At 41.1% G+C, this 25,985-nt stretch overlaps 1 protein-coding gene across 4 annotated transcripts in view; it reads left to right on the forward strand.

The window, feature by feature from the left end:
* LOC140727894 (mitogen-activated protein kinase kinase kinase 15-like) overlaps positions 1-25,712 on the forward strand; it is a 136,581-nt gene extending 110,869 nt beyond the window's left edge. For 3 of the 4 annotated variants that reach the window (XM_073045829.1, XM_073045830.1, XM_073045831.1), the window contains exons 21-28: positions 5,244-5,418; positions 6,623-6,808; positions 9,809-9,914; positions 11,303-11,528; positions 18,789-18,898; positions 21,657-21,733; positions 22,616-22,692; positions 24,654-25,712. In XM_073045829.1, coding sequence (XP_072901930.1) covers positions 5,244-5,418; positions 6,623-6,808; positions 9,809-9,914; positions 11,303-11,528; positions 18,789-18,898; positions 21,657-21,733; positions 22,616-22,692; positions 24,654-24,717 — 1,021 coding nt within the window. In that variant the 3' untranslated portion in view covers positions 24,718-25,712. Of the gene's footprint in view, positions 1-5,243; positions 5,419-6,622; positions 6,809-9,808; positions 9,915-11,288; positions 11,529-18,788; positions 18,899-21,656; positions 21,734-22,615; positions 22,693-24,653 lie in introns of those variants that run through there. The other variant, XM_073045832.1, reaches the window with a different exon arrangement.
* Positions 25,713-25,985: the final 273 nt, after the last annotated feature.

Consider the following 25,985-nt stretch of genomic DNA (forward strand, 5'->3'; position numbering starts at 1 on the left):
AACAAGTTAATTTACGCGTCAGAGGAGCCTGGTTACTTTCATCACTCACTTCCATTTGCCAGATGCCTAGGCATTATCTACTTTCAGCAGTGATTTCAGTTGTTGTTTTATTCATCCAGCCCATTCTCCTCTGAGGAATTAATATTGCCAATCGCTTTTCCCATGTGGTAGTAGCAAAATTACTCAAGTGTTATTGTCCCAAAGTCAGTTACTGAGCCCAAACCTTCTTGAGGAGATTACACAGCTTAAAAGAATGCATATACTGTAAATCGTACATTCACCAAATCTCAAAAGACCTATTACCCGTTATCTTGGCTTCTCCCTTCCTTTCTAGTCCTGATGAAGTCTTGGTCCAAAGCGAGATCATAAAGTACAGGAGCAGAATTAGGCCATTTGGTCCATCGAGTCTGCTCCACCATTTCACCATGGCTGATCCAGTTTTCCCCTCAGCCCCAATCTCCTGCCTTCTCCTCGTATCCTTCCATACCCTGACCAATCAAGAATCTGTCAAACCCTGCCTTAAGTATACATAAGGACTTGGCTTCCCTAGCTGTATGTGGTGAAGAATTCCACAGATTCTCTACCTTCTGGTCTTGGGCTGTCCCACCATAGGAAGCATCCTCTCTGCATCCACTCTATCAAGGCCTTTCACCGTTCAATAGGTTTCAATGAAGTCAACCCTCATTCTTCTGAATTCCAGTAAACACAGGCCCACGGCCATCAAACGCACTTCATATGATAAGCCATTCAGTCATGGAATCATTTTCATGAACTTCCTTTGAACCCTTGTGAAACCCTCTCTAATTTCATACATCCTAAGATAAGGGGCCCAAATCTGCTCACAATACTCCAAGTGAGGCCTCACCAGTGCTTTATAAAGTTTCAGCATTACATTCTTCATTTATATTCTAGTCCTCTTGAAACGAATGCTAACATTGCATTTGCCTTCTTCACAACAGACTCAACCCTGCAAATTAACCTTTAGGGAATCCTGTACAAGCACTCCCAAGTCCTTTTTTGTATTTTCTCTCCATCTAGAAAATAGTCAACCCTTTCATTCTTTCTACCAAAGTCCGTGACCATACACTTCCCAGCACTGCATTCCATCTGTCATTTCTTTGCCCATTTTCCTAATCTATCTAAGTCCTTCAGTAGCCTCTCTACTTCCTCAAAATTACATGACCCTCCTCCTATCTTCATATCGCCTGCAAAATTTGCAACAAACCTATCAATTCTGTCATCCAAATCATTGACATTTAACATGAAAAGAATCAGTCCCAACACAAATCCCTGTGGAACACCATTATTCACCAGCAGCCAGTCAGAAATTCATTCATTCAGATGCCTTGCCATGGGGGCGGGCGATCGTGTCTCTCCATCCATCACAGTCCCTGACCCTCCAAATTGTAGTTGTTGCCTCCCCTGTTTCTAACCATGATATTAATCCATCTATAATTCTCATTCTCTGTCAGCCTCTGCTTCTTTTTCCTTCCAGTCCGAAAAGGCTCCCGTTATTCCCACTCTTTGCTCCCTGCCCATCAGCCACTGCTTTATCCATGCTAGAATATTTCCTGTAATACCATGAGCTTGTACCTTGTTAAGCAGCTTCATGTGTGGCAACTTTTCAAAGGCTTTCTGATAATCCAAGTACACAACATCAACTTGTCTATCCTGCTTGGTACTTCTTCAAAGAACTCCAACAGATTTGTCAGGCAAGATTTTCCCTTGACGAAACTATCCTGACTACAGCCAATTTTATCATGTGCCACCAAGTATCCTGAAACCACGTCCTTAATAATCAACTCCAACATCTTCCCATCCACTGAGGTCAGACTAACTGGCCTATAGATTCCTTTCTTCTGCCTCTCTCCCTTCTTGAAGAGTGGAGTGACATTTGCAATTTTCCAGTCTTCTCAAACCATTTCAGAATCTAGTGATTCTGGAAAGATTATCACTTATGCCTCCACAATCTCTTCAGCCTCCCCTTTCAGAACCCTGGGATGTACACCATTTGGTCCAGGTGACTTTTCTACCTTCAGAACTTTAAGTTTCCCAAGAACTTTCTCACTAGTAATGGTAACTTTACACACCTCATCACCCTTAACACCTGGAAATTCCACCATAGTGCTTGTGTCTTTCACAGTGAAGACTGATGCAAAATAATTATTCAGTTCATTTGCTATTTCATTCTACACCAATTTACTACCTCTCTATAATTGTCTGATATCCACTCTTGCCTTTCTTTTACACATTAAGTATCTGAAGAAACTTTTGGTATCCTCTTTAATATTATTGGCTAGCTTCCTTTCATACTTCATCTCTACCTTCTTAATGACTTTTTTAGTTGCTTTCTGTTGGCTTTTAAAAGCTTCCAAATCCTCTAACTTCTCACTAATGTTTTCTCTATTATATGCCATCTCTTTGGCTTTTATGTTGGTTTTGACCTCTCTCGTTAGCCATGGTTGTGTCATCTTTCCTTTACAATACCCCTTCCTCTTTGGAATGTATATATCCTGTGCCTTCTAAATTACTTTCAGAAATTCCAGCCATTGCTGTTTTGCCAGTGTTTTTTCCAGTTCTGGTCAATTCTGGCCAGCTCCTCTCATGCCTCTGTAATTCCATTTACCCCACTGTAATATTGATACAGCTGACTTTAGCATCTCCTTCTCAAATTTCAGGGTGAATCCGGTCATAGTATGATCACTTCCCTGAAGGGTTCTTTTATTTTAAGCTCTTTAATCCATTTTGGTTCATTGCACAACACCCAATCCAGAATAGGTTATCCTCTAGTGGTCTCAACCGCAAGCTGCTCTAAAATGCCATCTCATAGGCACTCTGGGGAAACCCTCCTGTAATCCAGCACCAACCTGATTTTTCCAATTACCTGCATATTGAATTCCACCATGGCTATTTCAACACTGCCCTTTTGGCGTGCATTTTCTGCCTTCTGTTGTAATTTGTAGTCTGCATCCTGACTACTGTCTGGGGATCTCCATACAACTCCCATCAGGGTCTTTTTACACTTGCAGTTCCTTAGCTCTATCCACAATGATTCAACACCTTCCAGCTCTTTGTTACCTCTTTCTAATTATTTGATTTCATTTTTTACCAATTTTGTAAGGCCACCCCTCTGCCTTCCTGCCTCACATTTGGATACAATGTGTTTCTTTGGACATTAAGCTCCCTGCTATAATCTTTCAGACATGATTCTGTGATGCATACAACATCATACCTGCTAATCTGCAACTGTGCTGCAAGATCATCTACGTTATTCTATATACTGGACGCATTCAGATACAACACCTTCAGTAATGTATTCACCTTTTTCGATTTTGTTGCACCACGCTCAATACTTTTATTCCTAACTTTGTCTGAGGTCTTACCAACATCTGCCTCCACAACCTCTCCATTAACTGTGTTGGCACTCTGGTTTCCATCCCACTGCAACCCTAGTTTAAACCCCATCGTGCAGCATTAGCAAACCTTCCCTCTAGGATATTGGTCCCCCTCCCGTTCAGGTGCAAACTGTCCCTTTGATACAGGTCTCACCTTCCCTGGAAGAGAGCCCAATGATCCAAAAATCTTGTGTACCCCCCCCCCCCCCACACCAACTTCTTAGCCATGTATTAAACTGTATAGTCTTCCTAGTTCTGGCCTCACTGGCACATGGCATGGGGAGTAATCCTGAGATCACAACCTTGTAGGTCCTGCCCTTTGACTTAGCACCTAAACTCCTTAGGCAGAACCTCGTCACTCATCCTACCCACATCATTGGTACCTACATGGACCACGCCTTCTGACTGTTCACCCTCCCATTTAAGAATGCTGAGGATTCGATCCAAGACATCCCAGACCCTGGCACCTGGTAGGCAACAGACCATCCAGGGGTTTTGTTCTCGCCTCCTGTCAGTTCCCCAAGCTAATGAATCCCCTATTACCACAACATGCCTCTTCTTCCACCTTTCCGTCTGAGATTCTGAGGCAGAGACCCTACCACTGTGACTTTCCTCTGTTAGGTCATTCCCCCCCAACAGTATCCAAGGTGGTGTACCTGTAGTTGAGAGGGAGGGCTACAGGGGCGCTCTGCACTGGCTCCTTAACCCCTTTCCCCTTCCTGAATGTCACCCAGTTTCCTACATCCTGCACTTTGGGTGTAACTACCTTTCTACATATCCTACCTATCACCTCTTCAGCTTCCTGAATCATCCGCAGTTCATCCAGTTCCAGCTCCAACTCCTCCATGCGATTTGTTGGAAGCTGCAGCTGGATGCACTTCTTGCAGTCGTAGTCATCGGGAATACTGGAGGTCTCCCTGCCTTCCCACATCCTGCAAGAGGAGCATTTCACTATCCTGCGTGGCATCCCTACGGTCCTAGCTGAGCAGATATAAAGAAGAATGGAAGAAAAAAGTTTGTATTTTTCCTTCCATTGCTTTCTTTGAGCCAAGCCCCTCCTGTTTGAAACCTTGAAGAGCTAAAGCCTTCAAATCACCACTCTGACTATGTCCACTCATTCGACAGTCACTGTACTTGCCGCTGCCTTCCTTTAATTTGTTCTTACTATTTAATCCGAAATGCTGACAGACCATTGGTCAAAGCTGTGTTACACTGCCACGAATCGCTCCTGTCTTTCATCCTCGGGAGGTGGACCTGATTGAAGTGTCCTCCTCTTGAAACTTCTGATGTCCGATTGATGCTGATGAAAGTTTTCCATAGAAGCTTCCTCCAGCATTTTATGTGTGTTACTCTGGATTTCAGCATCTGCAGAATCCCTTGTGTTTACCCATTATCCTCTGTAATTGTTCTGTCTGTTATTGGCATCATCATCCATATTCCAACATTAAAGCAGGTTTGAAAGGCCATTTGTGTACCCATGTTCCTTTTTTCTTGTATTCACTGTTGCTTGCATGAGTTTGTTGGTTGTACTCCCCTAGAGATTGACTGACGTTTTCTTGATCACCGAGTATCAGATAATGCTCTTGGCAGCTTTGGCCAGCTGCTCATCCCTAGAAGTCCTAATGGTTTCATCTTTGGCTTTTATTTTGTTACCTTTTTATCTGATTGCTCACAAGGAGTATTTTACTGTGACAACCTGTTATATACATCAGATTGATCAGATTATCTGAAATAAAGCATTGATAGTTGCTTCACTGTTAGTTAAATGGCACTGAGCATTAATATTCTTAAAACGTGCTCTTTTGTTAATGGTTGCTCACTAACCTCAATGACCATCCCATGATATAGTCTCCCTGATGAGTCTTTATCCACGGATGACCGAAGCAGTCCTGTTTCCTCTGATGAGATAGATGCAAGCTTATTCCTGCTAAAGAATGACAGCAAGCGCAGATCCCTTCTCTACAAAATTCTGAACGCAGACCAGGATAAGGTTGTTTCCAACTTGTTGGAAAGTCTGCAACAGGTAAGTGGATTTCACACACTCCTTGGAGCTAAGTAATTAAGTTTGTTACTCTGTTATATATAGCATACTGAAAATATCTTCTCCTGTGATGTGGCACTGTGTCACCAGAGGTATTGCTGCTACTTTGTAGTTCTAGTGACTCGGCTTCCATCCTACTGAAGATGCAGTGAGTGCAGAGTTTGCATGATCTCCCTATATCCATATGCCTGTTCTTTTCTCATTGCTCCTGCTCATTCTCACATTCCAAAGATGTGCTGGTTGGTGAATTAATTACTCCAAGTGTAGGCAGATGGTAGGAGAAATGAAGGGAAGCTGATGAATATGTGAGAGAGAAATAGGTAAAGGAATGGGACTGATGGAGTTGTTCTGAGAGCTGGCTATATTGTAAGGAAATAGGAGAAACAAAATTTTTGAATTGAGATAATTTGTTTGAAATATTTTTGTCAATTTTACTTTCTTCCGTTTTGTTCTATCACCCCTGATGGTAGCCAATTAAATCAAATCAAATTAGTTTTCTTTTTGTGAATTGTGGTTGTCAGATAGTGCTGAAGATTGAGGCATTTTTCCATCTTGCCTCTGGGATGTGAGCATGGGTATTCTCATATCAAGAGAAGCTTGGTTTGACACGTTTCAAAATTCTCTCTGCTCTTTCTCAGGAAAGCGCCTGCTACCACTTTCAGGTGAATATCTACACCTGCATTAAGGGCATGTATTTCCCACTACGTTCACCTGAGTAGCATGCTGTTTAGCAATAGCGTGGTGCAGTGAACCATGTCCAGTGATTTGTGGGTGAGTGTAGAACGTGCACATGGGCTTGATTTGTGTGCAGCTCCATGAAGTAGGGATCCCACGTCACCTCCAGATGGGATTAAAGTCACAGGCCCTTCAGCCCTGCCAATCTATTATTTTGCCCAGTCCCACCAACCCACACATGGATATGCAAAATGGTCAGCATGAATGTGATGGGCCAAAGGGCCTGCCTCTGTGTTATGTTACTCTAGGACTCCTTTTTTTTTTCTACAACTTCATTAATAGATAATGTACACCTCAGTAGTTACTAACATTCTGAGCAGCCAGACATCTTATTAGTGTTTTTTCCTCCGTCTCTTTACTCAGTTTTGGATGCCCTTTGTATTGTTTTTCCAGTCATTTCCCCGCCAGCTTTCCTCATTAGATTGAACACATGGCTCATTTTATTTTCCAGGGTCATGAAGAGCTTAAGCTGTCAGTTGATCACATAAAGCAGATAATCAGTGTCCTGCGGGATTTCATTCGCTTTCCGGAGCAGAGAGTGATGGCCAGTGCCATATCTAAATTCAAGCTGGATTTGCATTTCGATCCCATCTCCATCAACCAGTCCCAGTTAGTTTTGTTTGCTTTTCAGGATGCGGTAAGTTCTCTGACAATAGAATAATACAAATGACAAGACTCATAGTGGTCTATTTATTAAATCAAAATCAGGTTTATTATCATTGATGTACATATCATTGATGTCATGAAATTTGACATTTTGTGGCAGTAGTAGAGAGCATTTTTGAAAAAGTTGCTGGAAGTTTTAAACACAGCCAGCTCCATCATAGACAATAAACCCATGTACACTACCTTCCTGTTTACCTTTTCTGTTCTCTTTTCTTATTGTAATTTATAGTATTTTTATTATGTATTGCAGTGTACTGCAGCCACAAAACAGCAAATTTCACAACAGATGCCAATGATATGAAACCTAATTCTGACTCTTTCGCCATGAGGAATAATCGTCAGTGGCCAGTTAACCTACCAAATGATAGGGGGGAAAAGTCACGTCTCTGAGGGGTGGGGGGGTGGGTATGTGGGGAGAAGGGTTGTGAGGAAATTCACACGGTTGAAGGGACAATGAGCATCAATGTGCAAATTCCACACAGTATCTGAGGCCAAGATTGAATCTGGATCCCTGGAGCTCGTTGGCAGCAGCACCACTGTCTGCCATCCATTACAGTTCAAATCGCCCCGTATCGTCAGGTTTTACTCCGGCCGCGTCAGGCTCATAACAACTGTTCAACAATGGAACATGAAGGACCGTACAGAAGGAGACTGACTGTTACATCTGCTCCTCACCAGCCATATCCTGAATCCACCCAGCATTAGATCCCTTGTGAGCTCATCAGCTGAGCACAATATTTAAGTAGTTTTAAATGCTCTTCTTATTATAAATAATACACTTTGTCTTTTTATAAATTTTAATATAGCTATTTTTCAATTATTTGATTGGCTGTTTGTGAATGTGAATTTGGGCATGCAAGATGCTACGGAAGTTGACTGTCCCTCCACCAGAGAAGGGACAGTTACAAAAGGAATAGTGTAAAAGAGGAGCAAGGTAGTATTTATAGGTTCATGAGCATTCAGAAATCTGATGGTGGAGGAGAAGAAGGTGTTCCTGAAATGCTGCGTATGGGTCTTCAGAAAGCACATGACTTGCAGTAACCTTAAGAAAAGTCTTGAGTTCATTGAAAAGGAGGACTTGGTTGGTTATACAGAGCTAAGGTCAAGAGTTTCATAGCACACAGGAAGTTAGAAACTGAATGCAACTTGTAGTGACTACTCGAGGAAACCAATACTGCTTAGAGACTAAGGTAAGGGTGGGGGGGGGGGATGATTGATTCTGTATGACGTGCTCTCCAATCCTATTCCATTAACAAGGCTCCAAAGTCGAAGAATATGTTCAATCTTTATTAGCAAACTAACAAATCTATCTTGAAGTCATAAAATCTAATAAAACTAAAACTAGCATTATAACAAAATAAAGTCTTGGCATATTAAGTGTACTTAAGCATACCTCAACATTATTAAGCAGTCAACAAAAAAGATATTTCCCCTACTCCCATAGGTTGACTGAAATAAAGACAAAAGCATGAAGACGTAACTAAAACTCTTTGCTTCTTCCAAGCCCCCATCTAAGTGACTAACTACCATAATAAACATACTAACCACACAACACAAAATACAATGCAGATAGAAGATCGATGTGTGGCTCCTACACAGATTTTATGTCTGATGCATAAACACACCAAGGATAGCAAATTAGTGTAGAAACCAGTTCTGGATTTGACCGTTCATTGACTGAAATACTCAACAAAATAGTTTCAGTTCAAGGTGGTAAAAGGTGGATGATATTTATACTTGGTTACTGAACTGATTGAGGAGGAACGTGTCCTAGCAAAGGAGAGAGGTAAAGAAAACCTGCAGAACTGAGTCAAAGAAACAAATCAGACCATCGGTTAAGGGGAAAAGCTACTGATGAATAAAACTAATGAAGAACTGAGGAAGTGAGGAAAGTTTGGAAAACTGCAGCAGAAAGTCAGAAATGAGTGAGACACAGCAAGAAACCTTGTTGAGTAATGTAACTGACATTAAACAGATGAACCGGTCAGTAGCAAAGATATTGTCAGTTCCTAATGGTTCCAGATAACATCCCTTCCAAATGTTTGAACACAGAAGATTTCAGAATATAGTGGAAAATCTTCTTCCCCACCGCCATAAGATTTCTGAAGAGTCTGTGAACCCCTGAACACCACTTCATCGTTCCATTTCTGTGCTACTTGTTCACTTTCATCATTTATAGTAATTCTATGTCTTTGCATTGTCCCACTGCTGGAAAGCAACACATTGCACATCACTGGAAATAAATGTGATTTGGATCCTGAGGGATGTTTAGGCTGAAGAGTTCCAGTGTGGAGATGGAGCAGGCAAGATGCAATAGAATAAATGAGCTCCATCTGTGCAGAAGTATTCTTGAACCTTTTATGCTTCAACATTGAGAATTTTAAGTAGGGAGTCAGACTGTTTCCTGAGATGATTTCTTGGAGCATAAAAAGAGACAAGAATACTAAACAAAATTGACAGAGTCTTGACTAGATGGAAACGGAGAAGGTAATTTTTCCTTGAAGTGTACTAAATGAAGGTGGATGGGATAGTGATGACAAAACATTACTCAAAGTGGAATTGGCAAGGAGACAAACCAGGTAATTCTGTCAGACTCGGCATGTTCTTACTGTCAGATTATAGAGCGGTGACAATAGACTGGAAACTGGCAGAAGCAATTATCTTTTAGCAATCTTTCTGGTGTTCCTAGTCAATCATCATTAAATGACATTCCCCTAATGTTTTAATAGCATGATGGCTAAAGAACCAAAGATGCATTAAAATATTACCAATTTGGATTGCCAAATGATAGTGACAATCTTATTCCTTAATGACAGCGTTCAATGGATACATGTATGGTGAGGCAGAATAACTAAAATGAGAAAGTAAGGGATTGAATGGGGAAAGCAGACTGATGAAAATGACAGATTCATGTTAGATTTTTCTTTTCTTTCTCTTTACAATAAAATAAAAAACCTTTCTGCTGTTTTAGGTTAATAAAGTTACACGGCATCATAATATCAAGCCCCACTGGATGTTTGCAATGGACAACATCATCCGCCGTGCAGTTCAAGCTGCAGTGACTATTCTTAATCCAGGTACACAATGTCCTGCTCTTTGAAAACCAGCTCAGCAACAGGCCTCACTGATGATTTAGGTTCTCTAACATTACTGAGACTTCCAAGCTTCAAACAGAAATAGAGTTGGAATAGTTAATGTTTCACTCCTTTTAATTTCTGGATGTAAGATAATGTCTTCAGCAGATCTACCACGTACAGGAACTATACATACAGGAAGTATTGAAATTGATGACTATGTCTTACATTGAGGAGTTATTCAAAATGTGCCAGATGATAATTAAATCCCACTTCAACTAGGTTTTAATGCAAGAGGAACTGCATTTCTCAGATAGGACCAGGAGAACCGTGATAGGTCAGTGAGGTATCACCTGGTTGATAATATTTCAATGAGAAGTACCTGACTTGAGGTTAGGATTAAATGTAGTATTTGAATGCTTTTGCTCACTCTTTCATGGCAACAGGCCCTTCTGGCATAGCAGGCCCGCGCATTTCAATTATAGCCATGAGACCAACTAATCTACTAATACATACATCTTTGGAATGTGGGTAGAAACCAGTGCACCCAGAGGAACCCTGGTCGCTGGCACTTTAACAGCGTTAAACTAACTGCTGGGTTACCATGTCGCCCAATCTCTCACCTGACATAAACTACTGATTTCAATGGAAACACATGGAGAAGAGGGTTACAAAGCCTGATATTCAGTCACCATTCTTTTGGCAATAAAAACAGCAATTTACTTTCAAATCAACTTGCCCAGGTGTCCTCTGGGCTCCATACCAACACTCAAAGGCACTAGAGTGTGTCAAGCAACCTCTATGGAGGGAAATAGATAGTTAATAGTTTCCTGATTGGTCAGGATGTCGAAGAATATGGCGAAGGCAGCTGTATATGCGGTTGAGTGGGATCTGGGATCAGCCACGATGGAATGGCAGAGCAGATTTGATGGGCTGAATCCCTAATTCTCTCCTATGTCTTAAGGTCTTATGGTCTTGTGGACCATGTTTTGGGTCAGCCTGTAATGTCGACTGTCCATTTCTCTCCCTTGATGCTGCCTGACCTGCTGAGTTGCTCCAGTATTTTTGTGTGCTGCTCCGGAAAAGCAGCATTCATAAAAAAAGCATAAACTAAACATAAATTACACACATAACTAGAACAAAAAAGTCAATTTAGTGCAAAATACCATCATGGTGGTCAGTCATATTAAAGCCTCACAGTATGTAATCTTCCACAAATATCAGACCCTAAAATATCATTGTGTGTACATTTGCAGCAATATTAAATAGAGCTGTAACTATTTATTAAATAATTTTATTAAAATTATATTTCTAAACATACCGCTGATCAGAGCTTTTAATTTTATTGTTTAATGGCTGGTTTCTAATATATCAAAGGTGATTTCGTTTAGAGCTGCATTCCCACTTTGGGCCTATCTCGGAGGGCGATGGGGCAGACCGAGATGGAGATGAGGTAGAGGATCACATCTACCAGCCGAGGGCAGCATTGCCCAAAAACAAGGGGCATCCCGTTACCTCGGGAGCAAGCACCTTTAGTTCCACCACGTCTCATGACTTGCAGTACCAACGGGAGCCTCTGAGTGTACAGCTGGGGAGAATGAAGCAGGAGACAAACAGGTATCGAACTTGTGTTTTTTATTAAGTATGGTATTGAACTAGGGAGAAAAGTTATGCTGCCAGGCCTAGAGAGCTTGAGTTATAAGGAGAGGCTGAATAGGCTGGAATTGTTTTCCCTGGAGTAACGAATGCTGAAGGGTGACCTTATAGAGCAGGTCTTCCCAACCATTTTATGCCATAGACCAATACCATTAAGCAAGGGGTCTGTGGACCCCAGGTTGGGAACCTCTGTTATGGAGGTTTATAGCGGTAACATAGTGGGTTAGCACAACACCTTACAGTATCAGCAACCCAGGTTCAATTCCCGCCGCTACCTGTAAGGAGTTGGTATGTTCTCCCCGTGTCTGTGTGGCTTTTATCCAGGTGCTCCAGTTTCCTCCCACAGTCCAAAGACATACTGGTTGGTAGGGTAATTGGTCATTGTAAATTGTCATGTGATTAGGCTAGGGTTAAATCAGGGAATTGCTTGGAGGCACGGCTCAAAGGAGCGTAAAGGCCTTCTCCACACTTTATCTCAATCAATCAATAAATAAAATCACGAGGGTAGTGGATAGATAGACAGTCATTGCCTTTTTCCCAGGGCAAGGGAGTCTAAAACTAAAGGACATAGATTTAAGCAGAGAGGGGAACGATTTGATGGGGCCTTGAGAAGCGGGTTTTTTTCATTCAGAGGGTGATGGGTTATTATAATGAACTGCCAGAGGAGGTGGTAGACATGGGTAGAATTGCAACATTTAAAGTTGGACAAGTTCATAGCTAGGGAAGTTTAAAGGACAAAATTCAAGCAAATGGAACTAGTTCAGATCGGCATCTTGGTCAGCATGAAGGAGTTGGGCTGATGGGTCTGGGCTTGTTTTCGTGTTATACAACTCAATTTCCATTCACCAGCTGCAGTTACTTCATATATTTGGGCCAAGAGCAGGAGTAGGCCACTCAGTCCTTGGCCTGCTTCACCATTCAATAGCAAAGTAGCTGTGCTGATTGTAAATTCAATTATGTATTCATGTCCACCCTTGGTAACATTTCAAGACCCCTGCTTTACTAAGAATCTATTCAACTCTGCATTACTTCCTACAAAGTGAAGCCTAACATCATAAATGGCCATGATGCTTCCCTGCTGATGAGTTGAATGCCTTTTATGGATGCTTTGAAGGGAGAATCAAACAATACCTGTGCAAATCCCAGTAGCATTTGGCAACCCTGTGACCTCTCAGAGGCTGATGTCAGAAGATCCTTCAAAAGGCATCAGGCCCTAATGGTGTACCTGGTAGGGCACTGAAAACCTTTGCCAATCAACTGGCTGGAGTGTTGAAGGATGGCTTCAATCGCGCTGCTGTGGTCTGCAGTTCCCACCTGCTTCGAAAGGGCATCAGTCGTACTGGTGTCTAGGAAGAGCAGGGTGAACTGTCTTAATGACTATCACCTAGTAGTTCCCACATCTGCTGTGATGAAGCATTTTGAGAAGTTGGTCATGGCTAGAATTAACTCCTGCCTAAGCAAGGACTTGGACCTTTCCAGTTATTTCATCTAGTGAACTGCTTCCAGCACTTTGATATCTCTCCTTAAAAAAGTGACCAATTCTGCACACAGACATGTAGATGAGTTTTCAGCAGTGTTGATACATAACCTTTCTGCTCCTGTATTAAATGCCCCTAGTAATAACTGATAGTGCTAAATGAGTTAGATAAGGTTTTCTAATTACTCTCTGTAGTTAGACGATAAAATCTGTGTGGCTTCGAATCCTGAGGAACACGTCAATTCAATTAAGTCAGGTTTATTGTCATCCGCAAGTGTAGTATGGTGCAGGCACGATGAAAACCAGGTTTGCAGCAGCACCATAAACACATCGATCAGGCAACACACTGATTCAAAGATTCAAGATTCAACGTCCATTTATTATCAAAGTATATGTGCAGTATACAACCCTGAGGTTCGTCTTCCCACAGACAGCCATGAAACAAGGAAAACCAGGGGAACAAACACTTTTAAAGAAAAATATCAAACCTCCCACACGCAAAAAAAAAAGTCGTGCAACTGGCAAAAAAAGAGTAAAAAACACATAATGTAAAACACCAAACCACAAGTCATCAAAACAGTCCAGGCATATTCAGTTCAGTTCAATCTAGCGAAGAGTCATTTGTTAACTTTAGGCTGCAGTTACACATAAATTATACAATATAGTAAAAAAAAATTAGTATTAAAAAAAAAAGTCAATTGGAGGCAAGTTCCCAGGACTGTAAGTGGTGGTCTGTAGTACCCTATTGCTGAGTCATTATGCAGGCCTCCATTAGTCTCGATAGACCATGGATTTGCGCCTTGAAAAGTTTCCAGGGCTCAGGCCTGGGCAAGGTTGTATGGAAGACTGGCATTTGCCCATGCTACCTTCTCCACGCCACTGATGTTGTCCAAGGGAAAGGCATTAGGAGACAGCTTGGCACCGGTGTCATCGCAGAGCAATGTGTTGTTAAGTGCCTTGCTCAAGGACACACATGCAGCCTCAGCCAAGGCTCAAACTATTGACCTTCAGATCACTAGATGAACGCCTTAACCACTTGGCCACGTGCCAACACATTGCTGGAGTAGAGTTAGGTTTGTGTAGGTCAGATCAAGAACCTATGAAAGTAACTATTTGTGAAGCTGGTAATGTGGGGCTTCAATATTCCCTGCCTGACAGTAACAGCCAGTAGAGGTCTTGACCCAGATAGTGGGGATCCTTGATCATAGATGCTGCTTTCTTGAGGCAGCACATGTTGATGCTTTCAGTGGTGCCCGGGATGGACCAGTCTGTATCCACATCTCTCTGCAACTCTTGTGTTTCCTGTATTGCTATTGCTCCGTTGCAATGCAATTTATTTCTGTCTGCATTTGCACACTTTACTTACAGTTTACAGTTCCTTTTCTATAGATAGATTTGCTAAATATGCCCGCAGAAAAAGAATTTCAGGGTTGTGCGTGGTAACATGTATGCACTCTGATAATAAATTTTACTTCTGAACTTTAAACTTTGTACAATGTACATTAGAATTGTCATACCAGGATGCGATGCAACAAATCAGTATACTTTCAAGTATTGAGGATGTGCGATGAGTGACTGGAGCCCTCTTGCCTACTTAGATGGATGCAAACTGTTATACCAGCATAACGGGCTGGGGGAAGGTCAGTTCTCTCTGCACCTAACAACATTTATCCCTCAACCAATAAACGGAAGTAATGAACCTAGTGATTTTAACTACTTGCAGTTTGTGGGACATTGCAGTTAACAAATGGGTCACCCTGTTTTCTACATTGCAGTATTGTCCTTTGGTTATAAATAGCTTTTGTTTGTCCTGGGATTGTGGTCTGGAGTTATCTGGAGAAGAACTAATTGCTCATTCCCCAATGTACACCCTCCTTCTATCGCATGCCACCTCAGTCCCTTCATTACATTTAATGCATGCGTTGTTGACAACAGAACGAGCATTTAGAGTTGTCATTGAATTTCAAAAGTCTTATTGTTCAACTCTATCCTGTTGAAATTGCCTTTAACCAACATTTTGGTACTAATGAAGCTATTTAGATCCTGTTATATCTTTAAAAAAAGGAAGTTATGTCAATGATCATTATAATGCAGATTTTCAGTGGTGACTCATGGGTTGTGTCCAACTCCAGACAACAGGTGAAGGCATAGGGAGCCGAATATTTTTATTAGGATGGTTTGTGGGATGAGAGACCTTGGTTATTTGGACAGGCTGGAGAAATCAGGGTTGTTCCCCTCAAAGTGGCATGGTATTATCATATTTGATTTGAATAGAGAAAAACCTTAGTTTTATTTTGCACATTGATTGTTTGCCAGTCCTTGTTTATGTATAGTTTTTCATAAGTTCTGTTGTATTTCTTTATTCCTGTAAATACCTGCAAGAAAATGAATCTCAGGGTTATATATGGTTACATACGCATAGTTTGATAATAAATTTACTTCGAATTTCAACTTTGAATTTTGAACAATCGATCTACCAACTTTCACGTCTTTGGGATGTGGGGGGAAACTCGCGCAGTCACAGGGAGAATATACAAATTCCACACCGACAGCACTGGAGGTGAGGATTCAAACTCAGAATCAGAATCAGAATTAGGTTTATTATCACTGGCATGTGACGTGAAATTTATTAACTTAGCAGCAGCAGTTCAATGCAATACATAATACAGAAAAGAGAAAAAAATAAATTAAATAATACTATGGTGTGACCTGCACAAAAAGGACGAGTTGCACTTGAATCCGAGGGGGAACCAATATCCTGGCAGGGAGGTTTGCTAAGGCTATTGGGGAGAGTTTAAGCTAGAATTGTTGGTGGGGTGGGAATTAAACTGAAGAGACAGGGGAAGGGGCGTTTGGCTCACAAATAGAGAAAGCTTGTAGACAGTGTGAGAGGGAGGATAGGCAGGTGATAGAGAAGGGATCCACTCAGACCGATGGTCTGAGATGTGCCTATTTTAATGCAAGAAGCATCATGAACAAAGCAGATGAGCTTAGAGCATGGATCAGTACTTGGAGCTATGATGTTGTGGCCATTACAGAGATTGAGATGGCTCAGAGGCAGGAATGGTTACTTAGAGTGCCATACTTTAGATGTTTCCGAAAGGACAGGGAGGGGGGCAAAAGAGGTGGGGATGTGGCACTGTTGATCAGAGATAGTGTTATGGCTGCAGAAAAGGAGGAAGTCATGGAGGGATTGTCTACGGAGTCTCTGTGGGTGGAAGTTAGAAACAGGAAGGGGTCAATAACTCTACTGGGTGTTTTTTATAGACCACCCAATAGTAACAGGGACATCGAGGAGCAGATAGGGAAGCAGATTCTGGAATGGTGCAATAATAACAGGGTTGTCATGATGGGGGATTTTAATTTCCGCAATATTGATTGGCATCTCCATAGAGCGAGGGGTTCAGATGGGGTAGAGTTTGTTAGGTGTGTTCAGGAAGGTTTTATGGCACAGTAGGTAGCTAAGTATACAAGAGGAGAGGCTGTACTTGATCTGGTATTGGGAAATGAACCTGGTCAGATGTCAGGTCTCTCAGTGGGAGAGCATTTTGGAGATAGTGATCACAATTCTATCTCCTTTACCATAGCATTGGAGAGGGATAGGAACAGACAAGTTAGGGAAGCGTTTAATTGGAGTAAGGAATATGAATCTATCAAGAGGGAAGCATAAATTGGGAACAGATGTTCTCAGCGAATTGTACAGCAGAAATGTGGCAAACGTTCAGGGGATATTTGCGTACATTCCAATGAGATAGGGTTGAAGTTACTGCCCTATCATGAGAATAGGTTGAATGAACTTGGCCTTTTCTCCTTGGACCGGAATATAGATGATAAGTCAACTATAAGTCACTTATAAGTGGCTAATCACTCAATTTTGTTCCTAAAAGTGTTTATCTAATGAATTTAATATTAAACACACAGTGCATATTTTCCATGCATGAATATAGTGGTAAGTCAATTATAAGTCACTTATAAGTCAATAGCATCATAACATTTTAAGTAACATTTGGATATTAAACACACAGCGCATATTTTCCTCGTATGAACATATAAAATCATTGCAACACACCAATATCGCTGAATCAGTGGGAGCTCTGGGCTTGTTTCCCTGCAACAAGATGGTCCCATCGCGGAGTGATAGGAGACAGCGATACTCAAAGGGGGTTCCTTATGTCCAGTCTATTCTGCAATTTAGTTTTCATTGCATTAATTGCAGAAAACCCCTTTTTGCAGAGATATGTTGGTAATGGAAGCAACATTTTCAGTGCTTTCGTGGCTATCTCAGGATATTCAGCCTTGACTTTGATCCAGAATGCCGGCAGAGATGTTATGTCAAACATACTTTTCAGCCCACCGTCATTTGCAAGCTCAAGGAGTTGATCTTCTTCCCACGTTGATGTGGATGATTCACCGGGGACATTCACAAATGGGTCACGGACCCATTCCTTTGCACATCTTGGGTCATTTGCAGTTGGGAAGTAATGCTCGAATTCTGTCGACAGTGCAGATAGACGATCGCGCACCAGCTGTGAGAAGGATGGTGCAACCTCAGTCTCTCCCAAGATCCCAGCTAATGTTGGGAACATGTCAAATATGCCCCTGTCCACTCGCCGTCCCCACAGTTCCAGTTTGGCTTTGAAAGCACTTTATCTGCCAATTTGAAGACAGTTGTCATTCTCCCCTGAAGTGACAAATTGAGTTCATTGAGCAGGTTGAAGATGTCACATAGATAAGCGAGTTTTGCTATCTGCTCCTCATCACTGAAGTGTGCTGCCAGTGGTGACTTTTTTCCTGAAAGAAATCTCTGTAGTGGCTCTCTTAACTCAAAAACCCTGGCCTTGATAGCCGCCTGACTTCAGTGCATAAGATAAGACGTTTGTGCTCTGCATCCATTTCCTCACAAAGCTGCTCAAACAGACGTGAGTTAAGGGCTTTTGCTTTGATGTGATTGATAACTTCAACGTCACTCAATACGCTGTTAAGATCAGGTGACATTTTTCGGCTAGCCAGCATTTCCCTGTGTATGCCACAGTGTGTAGACTGGCATTCAGGAGCAACCTCTTTGACTTGGGTAGTGAAACCAGACAGTCGTCCAGTCATAGCTGCAGCCCCGTCTGTGCATATTCCAACACAGAATGACCAGTCCAGTTTGCCTGACATGTAGTCATTCAAAGACTTGGAATAGTTCTGCCCCAGTTGTGTTAGTTGGCTGTGGCAGTGCACACAATATATCCTTGTGCATATTGTCTTGAAATGTCAAGAAGGCCTGGAAGATCATCGGGGACACCAGTCACCCCAACCATAAACTGTTCCAGCTTCTTCCGTCTAGCAAATGGTACCACAGCATTAAAGCAGGACCAACAGACTACAGGACAGATTTCTTCTACAAGCCGTGAGACTTAAAAATTCACAAGTCTATACATTGCAACGGAGCTGTTACGCAAAGATTGTTACTCCCTCGTGTCGTGGGATGGACGTAAGATTTAAATAAATTCAATTTAAAAGGTCTTTTTCTGGTGCTGCAATCATTCTGTTATTCTTTATAACTCAAATGGTGCCTAAGGAGAAGGATAAAAATCTAATAAAGTGTTGAAGGTGAAGCAGGTGTACTATCGAAGATCCGAATATTAGTGACTACCCTTCGGAAGTACATAACTGCTGTAAAACAACTCTGGCACACCTTGAGCTCATGAAATACAAATCTATCTCTCAGTGCGGTTGATCTTTTCCTTCTGACCTTTCAGGCTTTTGGAGAAGTTAGTCCAGAAGGAAAAGGAGTATCAGAAGGTTCTTCAAAAAAAAATCAAGCAGAAAGGCCAGGTCATATCCCAACTCCAGTCAAAATACACATCAGGTAAGTAATTCAAACTGAACTCCAGGGTCACAGAGAAGAACAGCATCTAGTCTGTGCCGAACCATTTATGTTGCTTAGTCCCTTTGACCTGCACCCAGACCATAGACGTCCATACCCCTAACTATCCATGTACCTATCCAAACTTCTCTTCAACGTTAAAACAAAGCTTGCATGCAACACTTGTGCTGGCAGCTCATTCCACATTCTCACGACCCTCTGAGTGAAGAAGTTTCCCCTCATGTTCTCCTTAAACTTCTCACCTTCCATCTTTAACCCATGGCCTGTAGTTGTGGTTTCACCCAACCACAGTGGAAAAAACCTGCTTGCACTTACTCTGTCTATATCTATCATATTTTGTATACCTCAATCAAAATCTCCCCTCAGTCTTCTATATTCCAAGGAATAAAGTCTTAACCTACTCTATCTTTCTTTTTAACTCCGGTTCTCCAGTCCCAGCAACATCCTTGTAAAATTTCTCTGTACTCTTTCAACAGTATTTATATCTTTCCTGTAGGTAAGTGGCCTAAATTGTATACAATACTCCAAATTAGGTCTCATCAACGTCTTCTACAACTTCAACATAACATCCCATCTCCTGTACTCAATACTTCGATTTATGAAGGCCAATGTGTCAAAAGTTTTCTTTACAACCCTAGCTACTGTACCTGTGCCAGCACTGTCAATGAATTATGGAGCTGTATTTCCAGATCCCTTGGTTCTACTGCACTTATCAGTACCGTGACATTCATGGTGTAAGACCTACACTGGTTGGTCCTACTGAAGTGCAACACCTCACACTTGTCTATATTAAATTCCATCTGCCACTTTTCAGCTTATTCTTCCAGCTGGTCCAGATCACTCTGTAAGCTCTGATAGTCTTCATTACACCCCCAGTCTTGGTGTCATCCACAAATTTGCTGATCCAGTTTACCATACCATCATCCAGACCATTGATATTGATGACAAACTTCAGTGGACCCAGCACCAATCTCTGTGGCACTCCACTAGTCACAGGCCTCCAGTCAGAGAGGCAACCATCTACTACCACTCTCTGGCTTCTCCCACAAAGCCAATGGTTAATCAAGTTTACCACTTCATCTTGAATGCCAAGCAACTGTATCTTTCTGGCCAACCTCCCATGTGGGACCTTGTCAAGAGCCTTGCTAAAGTCCATGTAGGTAACATCCTCTGCCTAACCTTCATCAACTTTATTGGTACCTTCCTCATAAAACTTGGTTAGACACGAGAGCCATGCTGACTATCCCTAATGTGTCCCCATTTATCCAAATACTCATTTGCCCAGTCCCATAGAATACCTTCTAGTAACTTTCCCACCTCTGATATCAGGCTTACTGGCCTATAATTTTCTGGTTTAGTTTTAGAGCATTTCTTGAACAGTGGAGCAACATTAGCTATCCTCCAATCCTCTGGTACCTCACCAGTTGCTAAGGATAATTTAAGTATTTCTGCTAGGGCCCCTGCAATTTCTGCATTTGCCTCCCAAAGGGTCTGAAGGAACAGTTTTTGTCAGGTCCTGAGGATTTATCCACCCTAATTTGCCTCAAGATAGCAAACACCTTCTCTGTAATCTGTATAGGGTCTATGACTCTCTGCTGCTTTTCCTCACTTCCATCTCCCAAGTAAATACAGATGGAAAAAAAATCCATTATATCTCCCTCAACCTCTTTTGACTCCACACACAGATCTTCCAGAGGATCAATTTTGTCCTTTGCAATCCTTTTGCTCTTAACATATCTGTAGAATCCCTTAGGATTCTCCTTCATCTTGTCTGCTAGAGCAACACCATGCCTTCTTTTACCCCTCTTGCATCTCTTATACTCCATAAACTTATTTGTTCCAACCTGCCTATACCTGTTACATACTCCTTTTTTTTCTCTCTTAACCAGGTCCTCAATATCTCTTGAAAACCAAGGTTCCATAACCCATGTTTACACTTTATTCTGACAGATACATACAAGCTTTGTACTCTCAAAATTTCACATTTGAAGGCCTCCCACGTACCAAGTACACCTTTGCCAGAAAACAGCCTGTTCCAATCTACACTTGGCAGATTGTTTCTGATAACATCAGAGCTAACCTTTCTCCAGTTTAGAATCTCAACCATGGACCAGAGCTATCGTTTTCCATATTTACTTCGAAACTAATGGCATTGTGGTCACCAGATGCAAAGTTTTCTGCTACACAAACACCTGTCACCTCTCCTGTCTCATTCCCTAATAGTAGATCGAGTATCGCACTTCCATGAACACATTTGAAAAACTCTGTCCCATTTAGTCCTTTTACAGCATGGGAGTCCCAGTCAATAAGTGGAAAGTTAATGTCACCTACTATAACAACCTTATGTTTCTTGCAACAGTTTGCAACCTCTACAAATCTATTCCTCTAAATCACCTGGACTATTGGGTCTATGATATATTCCCATTAATGTGCTCATACTCAAGTAACACTCCTCAAGAAAGTGCACAATACCCAGATCATCTCTCACAGCTAACAGAAATGTAGGCCAAAATGCTGAACTTTTTCGACGGAATTGTTCAGCCAGTTTAGTTCATAGAAACGCATCTATTTAGCTTGCAGTGATTTTTGCCTTTTACATTTATACATTTTTAGAGAGTTTCTTCATCTATTTTGACCTTCCCAGCACATTCCTTCATTGGTGCAGTGCTGACATAGATAGGATCGGGATCGAGGATGACAAGCTGACAGCACTAACTTTGCTCTCCTTTGCCTCTTTCAGTGCCACACCACACCCTGGATCAGGAACTCATCAGCTGGCTGAGAGAGCAAGGAGCCAATGCAGAGACTATAACCAGGGTAAAGTGGCACTTGACAGGCCAAATAGATTTAAAACAGCAAAACACTTTCTTTTTCTATGATAGTTACTTGTACTGAACTTTTGATTACTGTTATAAACAGAAATGATGTTGGAAATAGTCAGCATGTTGGGCATCATCTACAGAGAGAGAGAAGCAAAATTAACATTTCAGGTTAATGGTCGTTCATTGGAATAGTTTCTGAGGTGAGGGACCTCAGGGGCTGGAACAGACTGAAGAGACTAGGATTGTTTTCGGCGCAGTGAGAGTTGATGTCTGCTCCAAATTCCACTGTTCTCAGATTAGGAAAACACAGTTCAATTCTACCAGTATTTATTTCTGTTTAGTTTTTCTTCATTTTTCTTTCTTCCAATCCTTTTTTGTCTTTCCTTTCTCAGCTGTTTCTTTCTCCGTTTTCTTTAGTACCCTACTCCTTATAACGTTTTCCTCCCCCTGCCTTCCCTTCTCTTCGTAATTCTCATTCATTCCTCAATTCTGGTTTTCACACCTTATTTCAACTCTTCCAGATCCTCATCTTCTCCCTCTCCATTTTCTCTCTTCTCTTCCTCTTTCCCTTTAGGTTAGAAATTCAGAAGGATCACTAAGGCTGGGTCTCTGCAGGTTTACACTGCGCCTATTCTCAGTAACACATGGGGTTACACTAATCACTCCTAATCATGGCAACAGACGACCTCGTGTCCAAAGACACTGAGGTACATGCAGGAAGATTATATGTGGTATTATGTGGTGAGACCATGAGATCATTCTATGCAGGCTCAAGTTTTGCCATCAATAAAATCAATGTAAAATGTAGAGATAAAGAAGAATTGAGCTGCTTTTCCTTTGTTTAGGTCACCTTTAAAATAGCCTTTTCCTTCAATAGATCTGTGATGAGGGCTACGTGTTGTCTGACATTCTCAAATATATCACCAAAGATGATTTGCGAACGCTGAAACTCAGGTAAGGGCAGCTTCAGATTGCAAAAGAAATAAATGGCAGATACTTTTATCTTTTGCAGTTTAAAAAAAAACACAGGATAAAGATAAATGGATAGTTTAGGAACATTTACCAATGCAAAGATTGAATAGCAAAAAGAACTATTTTGGTTGTTGGACTGCCCTGAGTACACTGTAGGAGGATGACTGCATTGCTGTAATTGTAGTTGTAGCAGCATTATATCATTTACACTTGAAGATGTTCAAGCAAACATCAGCTAGCCTCGTGAGCCTCCAGTAAGTTTACAATGCTTGCATTACCTGCTTAGCCTGTTTCACCAGGCTTTGGCAATAGTAACAGAGCTCTGTGCAAATTTTGAAATAAGCATGCAATCTTTCCCTAAAATGATTTGCTGCCCATGAGAAGATGATGGTGAGCTACTACTTTAAATTGTTGCAGTACCTCTGGTGAAGTTACTCCTATTGGGATTGTTGGATAGGGAATTTCACCGTCAGGCCATCAGACTGATGAACACACGCTGATTTGAGTGTGTTCTATATTACATTGACTGTTCTATTTATTGTAAATTACTTTGATTGCACATTGCACATTTAGATGGAGACATAACATAAAGGTTTTTACTCCTCATGTAGGTGAAGGATGTAAGAAACATAGTCGATTCAATTCAGTTAGGAATTAGACATAGTCATGAAGGGGAAATGATGATCTACTTCCAGGTCAGAATGGAAGCAAAGCTACAAGTGGTGTTCCCATTCACCTGGTGCCCTTTGTGGTGGTACAGGTTGTTAGTGGGTTGGGGGGGGGGGGGGGGGGGAAATGATGTGAGAGCTTTGTGAAGGCTCAGAAACTGAGTGGTTCCTTTTCAAAACTTCAGCAGTGTTCAAACTCACAGATCTAATAGTAGAAGAGACAATGTGTGTCTAAGAATTCAGTCCCTGAAACAGCTGACAGCTGTCCAATGCTCAATGACATTGATGGAGAATTGGTCAACGTCATATAGGTGGGAGTGAGCAGTGGACATGACCCAACACTCATCTGTGGCCCAGCTATGAAGTCAATGTCTTAACTGATCTCAGACACTAGTTATTGGAAAGGCATGAGGTTTGTGGTGGGGCCAAATGATTCCAGTCTTCCCAGTGATTTCTTTTGGGATTTTTTTTTGCCCTGTGGTGGATGTCAGCCAGACAATGAGATAAATTGGCTGTTGCCTGTTTTCCACATGCCCTTCTCAATGAAAAGCAAGCAGTATTTTGTGCCAACACTCCTGGATCACGTCTGCTCACTTGGTGCTCAGATTTTTTTAAATTATCAGAATTGATTGCAAGAAAATGGGAAGTTCTGCACAACTATCATACTGATCTCCAAGCACGTACTATCCGTGCTGCACACAAATATTGTGGGTTGCTGTGATCTAACTGATACAGGGTAAGCTGCCCTCCCCTCCTCAACCAGTGCCACAAACTTCAGAGTGACTTATGGAACTTTGTCACTGCAACAAGGCAGTATTTCATATCATCAGCAGTGACCAAGGAAAAAGAATGAGAATCTTTCACGTCTTTTGGCCACAAGGAGGGTTGGAAGTGGGTACTTGGATCTGCAGGAGAATCTGGCAGAGTTTGGGCATTCATGCATTTCATTTGAGCCATCTTGCTTTATGGACCCAGATCTGATGGATGAAGATGTGCTTTAGTGGGTGTTTTCTCTTTTCTCAGCCTTTGCTACGCTACATTGTAGGCACAAAACAGAAAAAGAACAGTACATGGATTTGGGGGTAGATTATAATAAAATTAGCAAGCTGTTGTTCTTGCTAATATTGCAAAAATAGCAAGAAGGGTCTGTGGATGTATGAAAGGTACTGCATTGATACATGAGTCAAATATGTATGTTTAATGAATATTCTATTAAGCTAATGCATATTCCCATTGGGAAGAGCTCCTAATTCACTGTCATTTTTCACATTTTAGAGGAGGAACTGTTTGCAGACTATGGAATGCCATATTAAAATTCAGGAAAATAGCCAAAGACTAAATAAGTGAAAATGGAAAATATACAATCCAGCTATTTCAAAGTGATTTTTTTTTAAGAATGACCAAAGATGCAACCTTTCTGAGGGTAAATATGTTTGTGTGTGTCTCTACATGTGTATTGAACTTCAGTTATTGCACTAATTTGGATTGCCATACAGATGGTTGTGAAATCTTTACTATTCTTAGGGTAGTCTGTGAATCTTGTATACTCAGCTGTACTGCTGACTTACTTTTCAAAGTACAGTTGCCTCTTTAAATAACCTCCCTGTTTCCATTCCAAAGCAGCACTCTGAGACACCTTGACTTTAGAAGTGCACATTTTGTATTAATAATAGATTGTGTATATTTAGACCAATAACATGTTGGTTTTCTAGTAACATAAAATAGCAAAGGGACCCATTATGATGGAAATAATTTTAAATTAGTATTTATTTGTTGTGCAAATGATCATGTAAAATTGATTCCCCCTATGTAATAGAACCTGTATGCTGTTTATTGATTTTTCTTTTTATCTAATACATTCGCCACCTGTGCAGGATCCATCCATTATTTCAGCTGGCCTAAGAGGTGAAGGTTTGAGTTAGCTCAATAAATGGATATAGGTGGATTTAGTATTGAAAGGATTGCCATCTTTTTCCTTAAAAATGTTAATTAGTCAAATGTAACTTCACGCCATGGTTTGCCTTAAGTTTACTATCTTGCTAAATGGTCCTGTTAGAAAGACACCTTGAATGTTTAGTATTTTTATATTATTCTTAAAATTGTCTCTGAGTAATAACCTTTAAAAATGTTTTAATACTTTTCGTATTGTGCATATATAATTGTAAATATTGCTTGAAGTGAAAATATTTTTTGTTTGCACTGTTGAAACAGGATGCTATTCCGCTCCTCAATTAATTCATTGCTGATTTGTATTTATTCATTATGCAAAACTAATTTTTAACAATACGATTAGTGTAGTTAAAGGCTTTCTGAGTAAAAGATATTTTCTTCATATTGAGGTGGTTTGAAGTGTCTGGTCATTTTTCAATGACTAACTTTTTTTATGTCAGGTATTACAAATTATTTCTAAAGTAGCATGAAGTGTGAGATGAGCTTTGGGGTCCTCTTAAGTCCCTCCAAATCACAGGGCTATAAAAATGCATGACTTTTGTTTATATGTTGCAGTAGTTCACAAGTCAAATTCATTGGGACAGAGAACTGTAAACAAAAAAAATTATCATTCTTATAAATAAGTACAAGGTTTAGAATCTGGAAAAAAGGAATTTA

The sequence above is a fragment of the Hemitrygon akajei genome, chromosome 5 (assembly GCF_048418815.1).
Source record: "Hemitrygon akajei chromosome 5, sHemAka1.3, whole genome shotgun sequence".
In the NCBI taxonomy this organism is placed as follows: Eukaryota; Metazoa; Chordata; class Chondrichthyes; order Myliobatiformes; family Dasyatidae; genus Hemitrygon; species Hemitrygon akajei.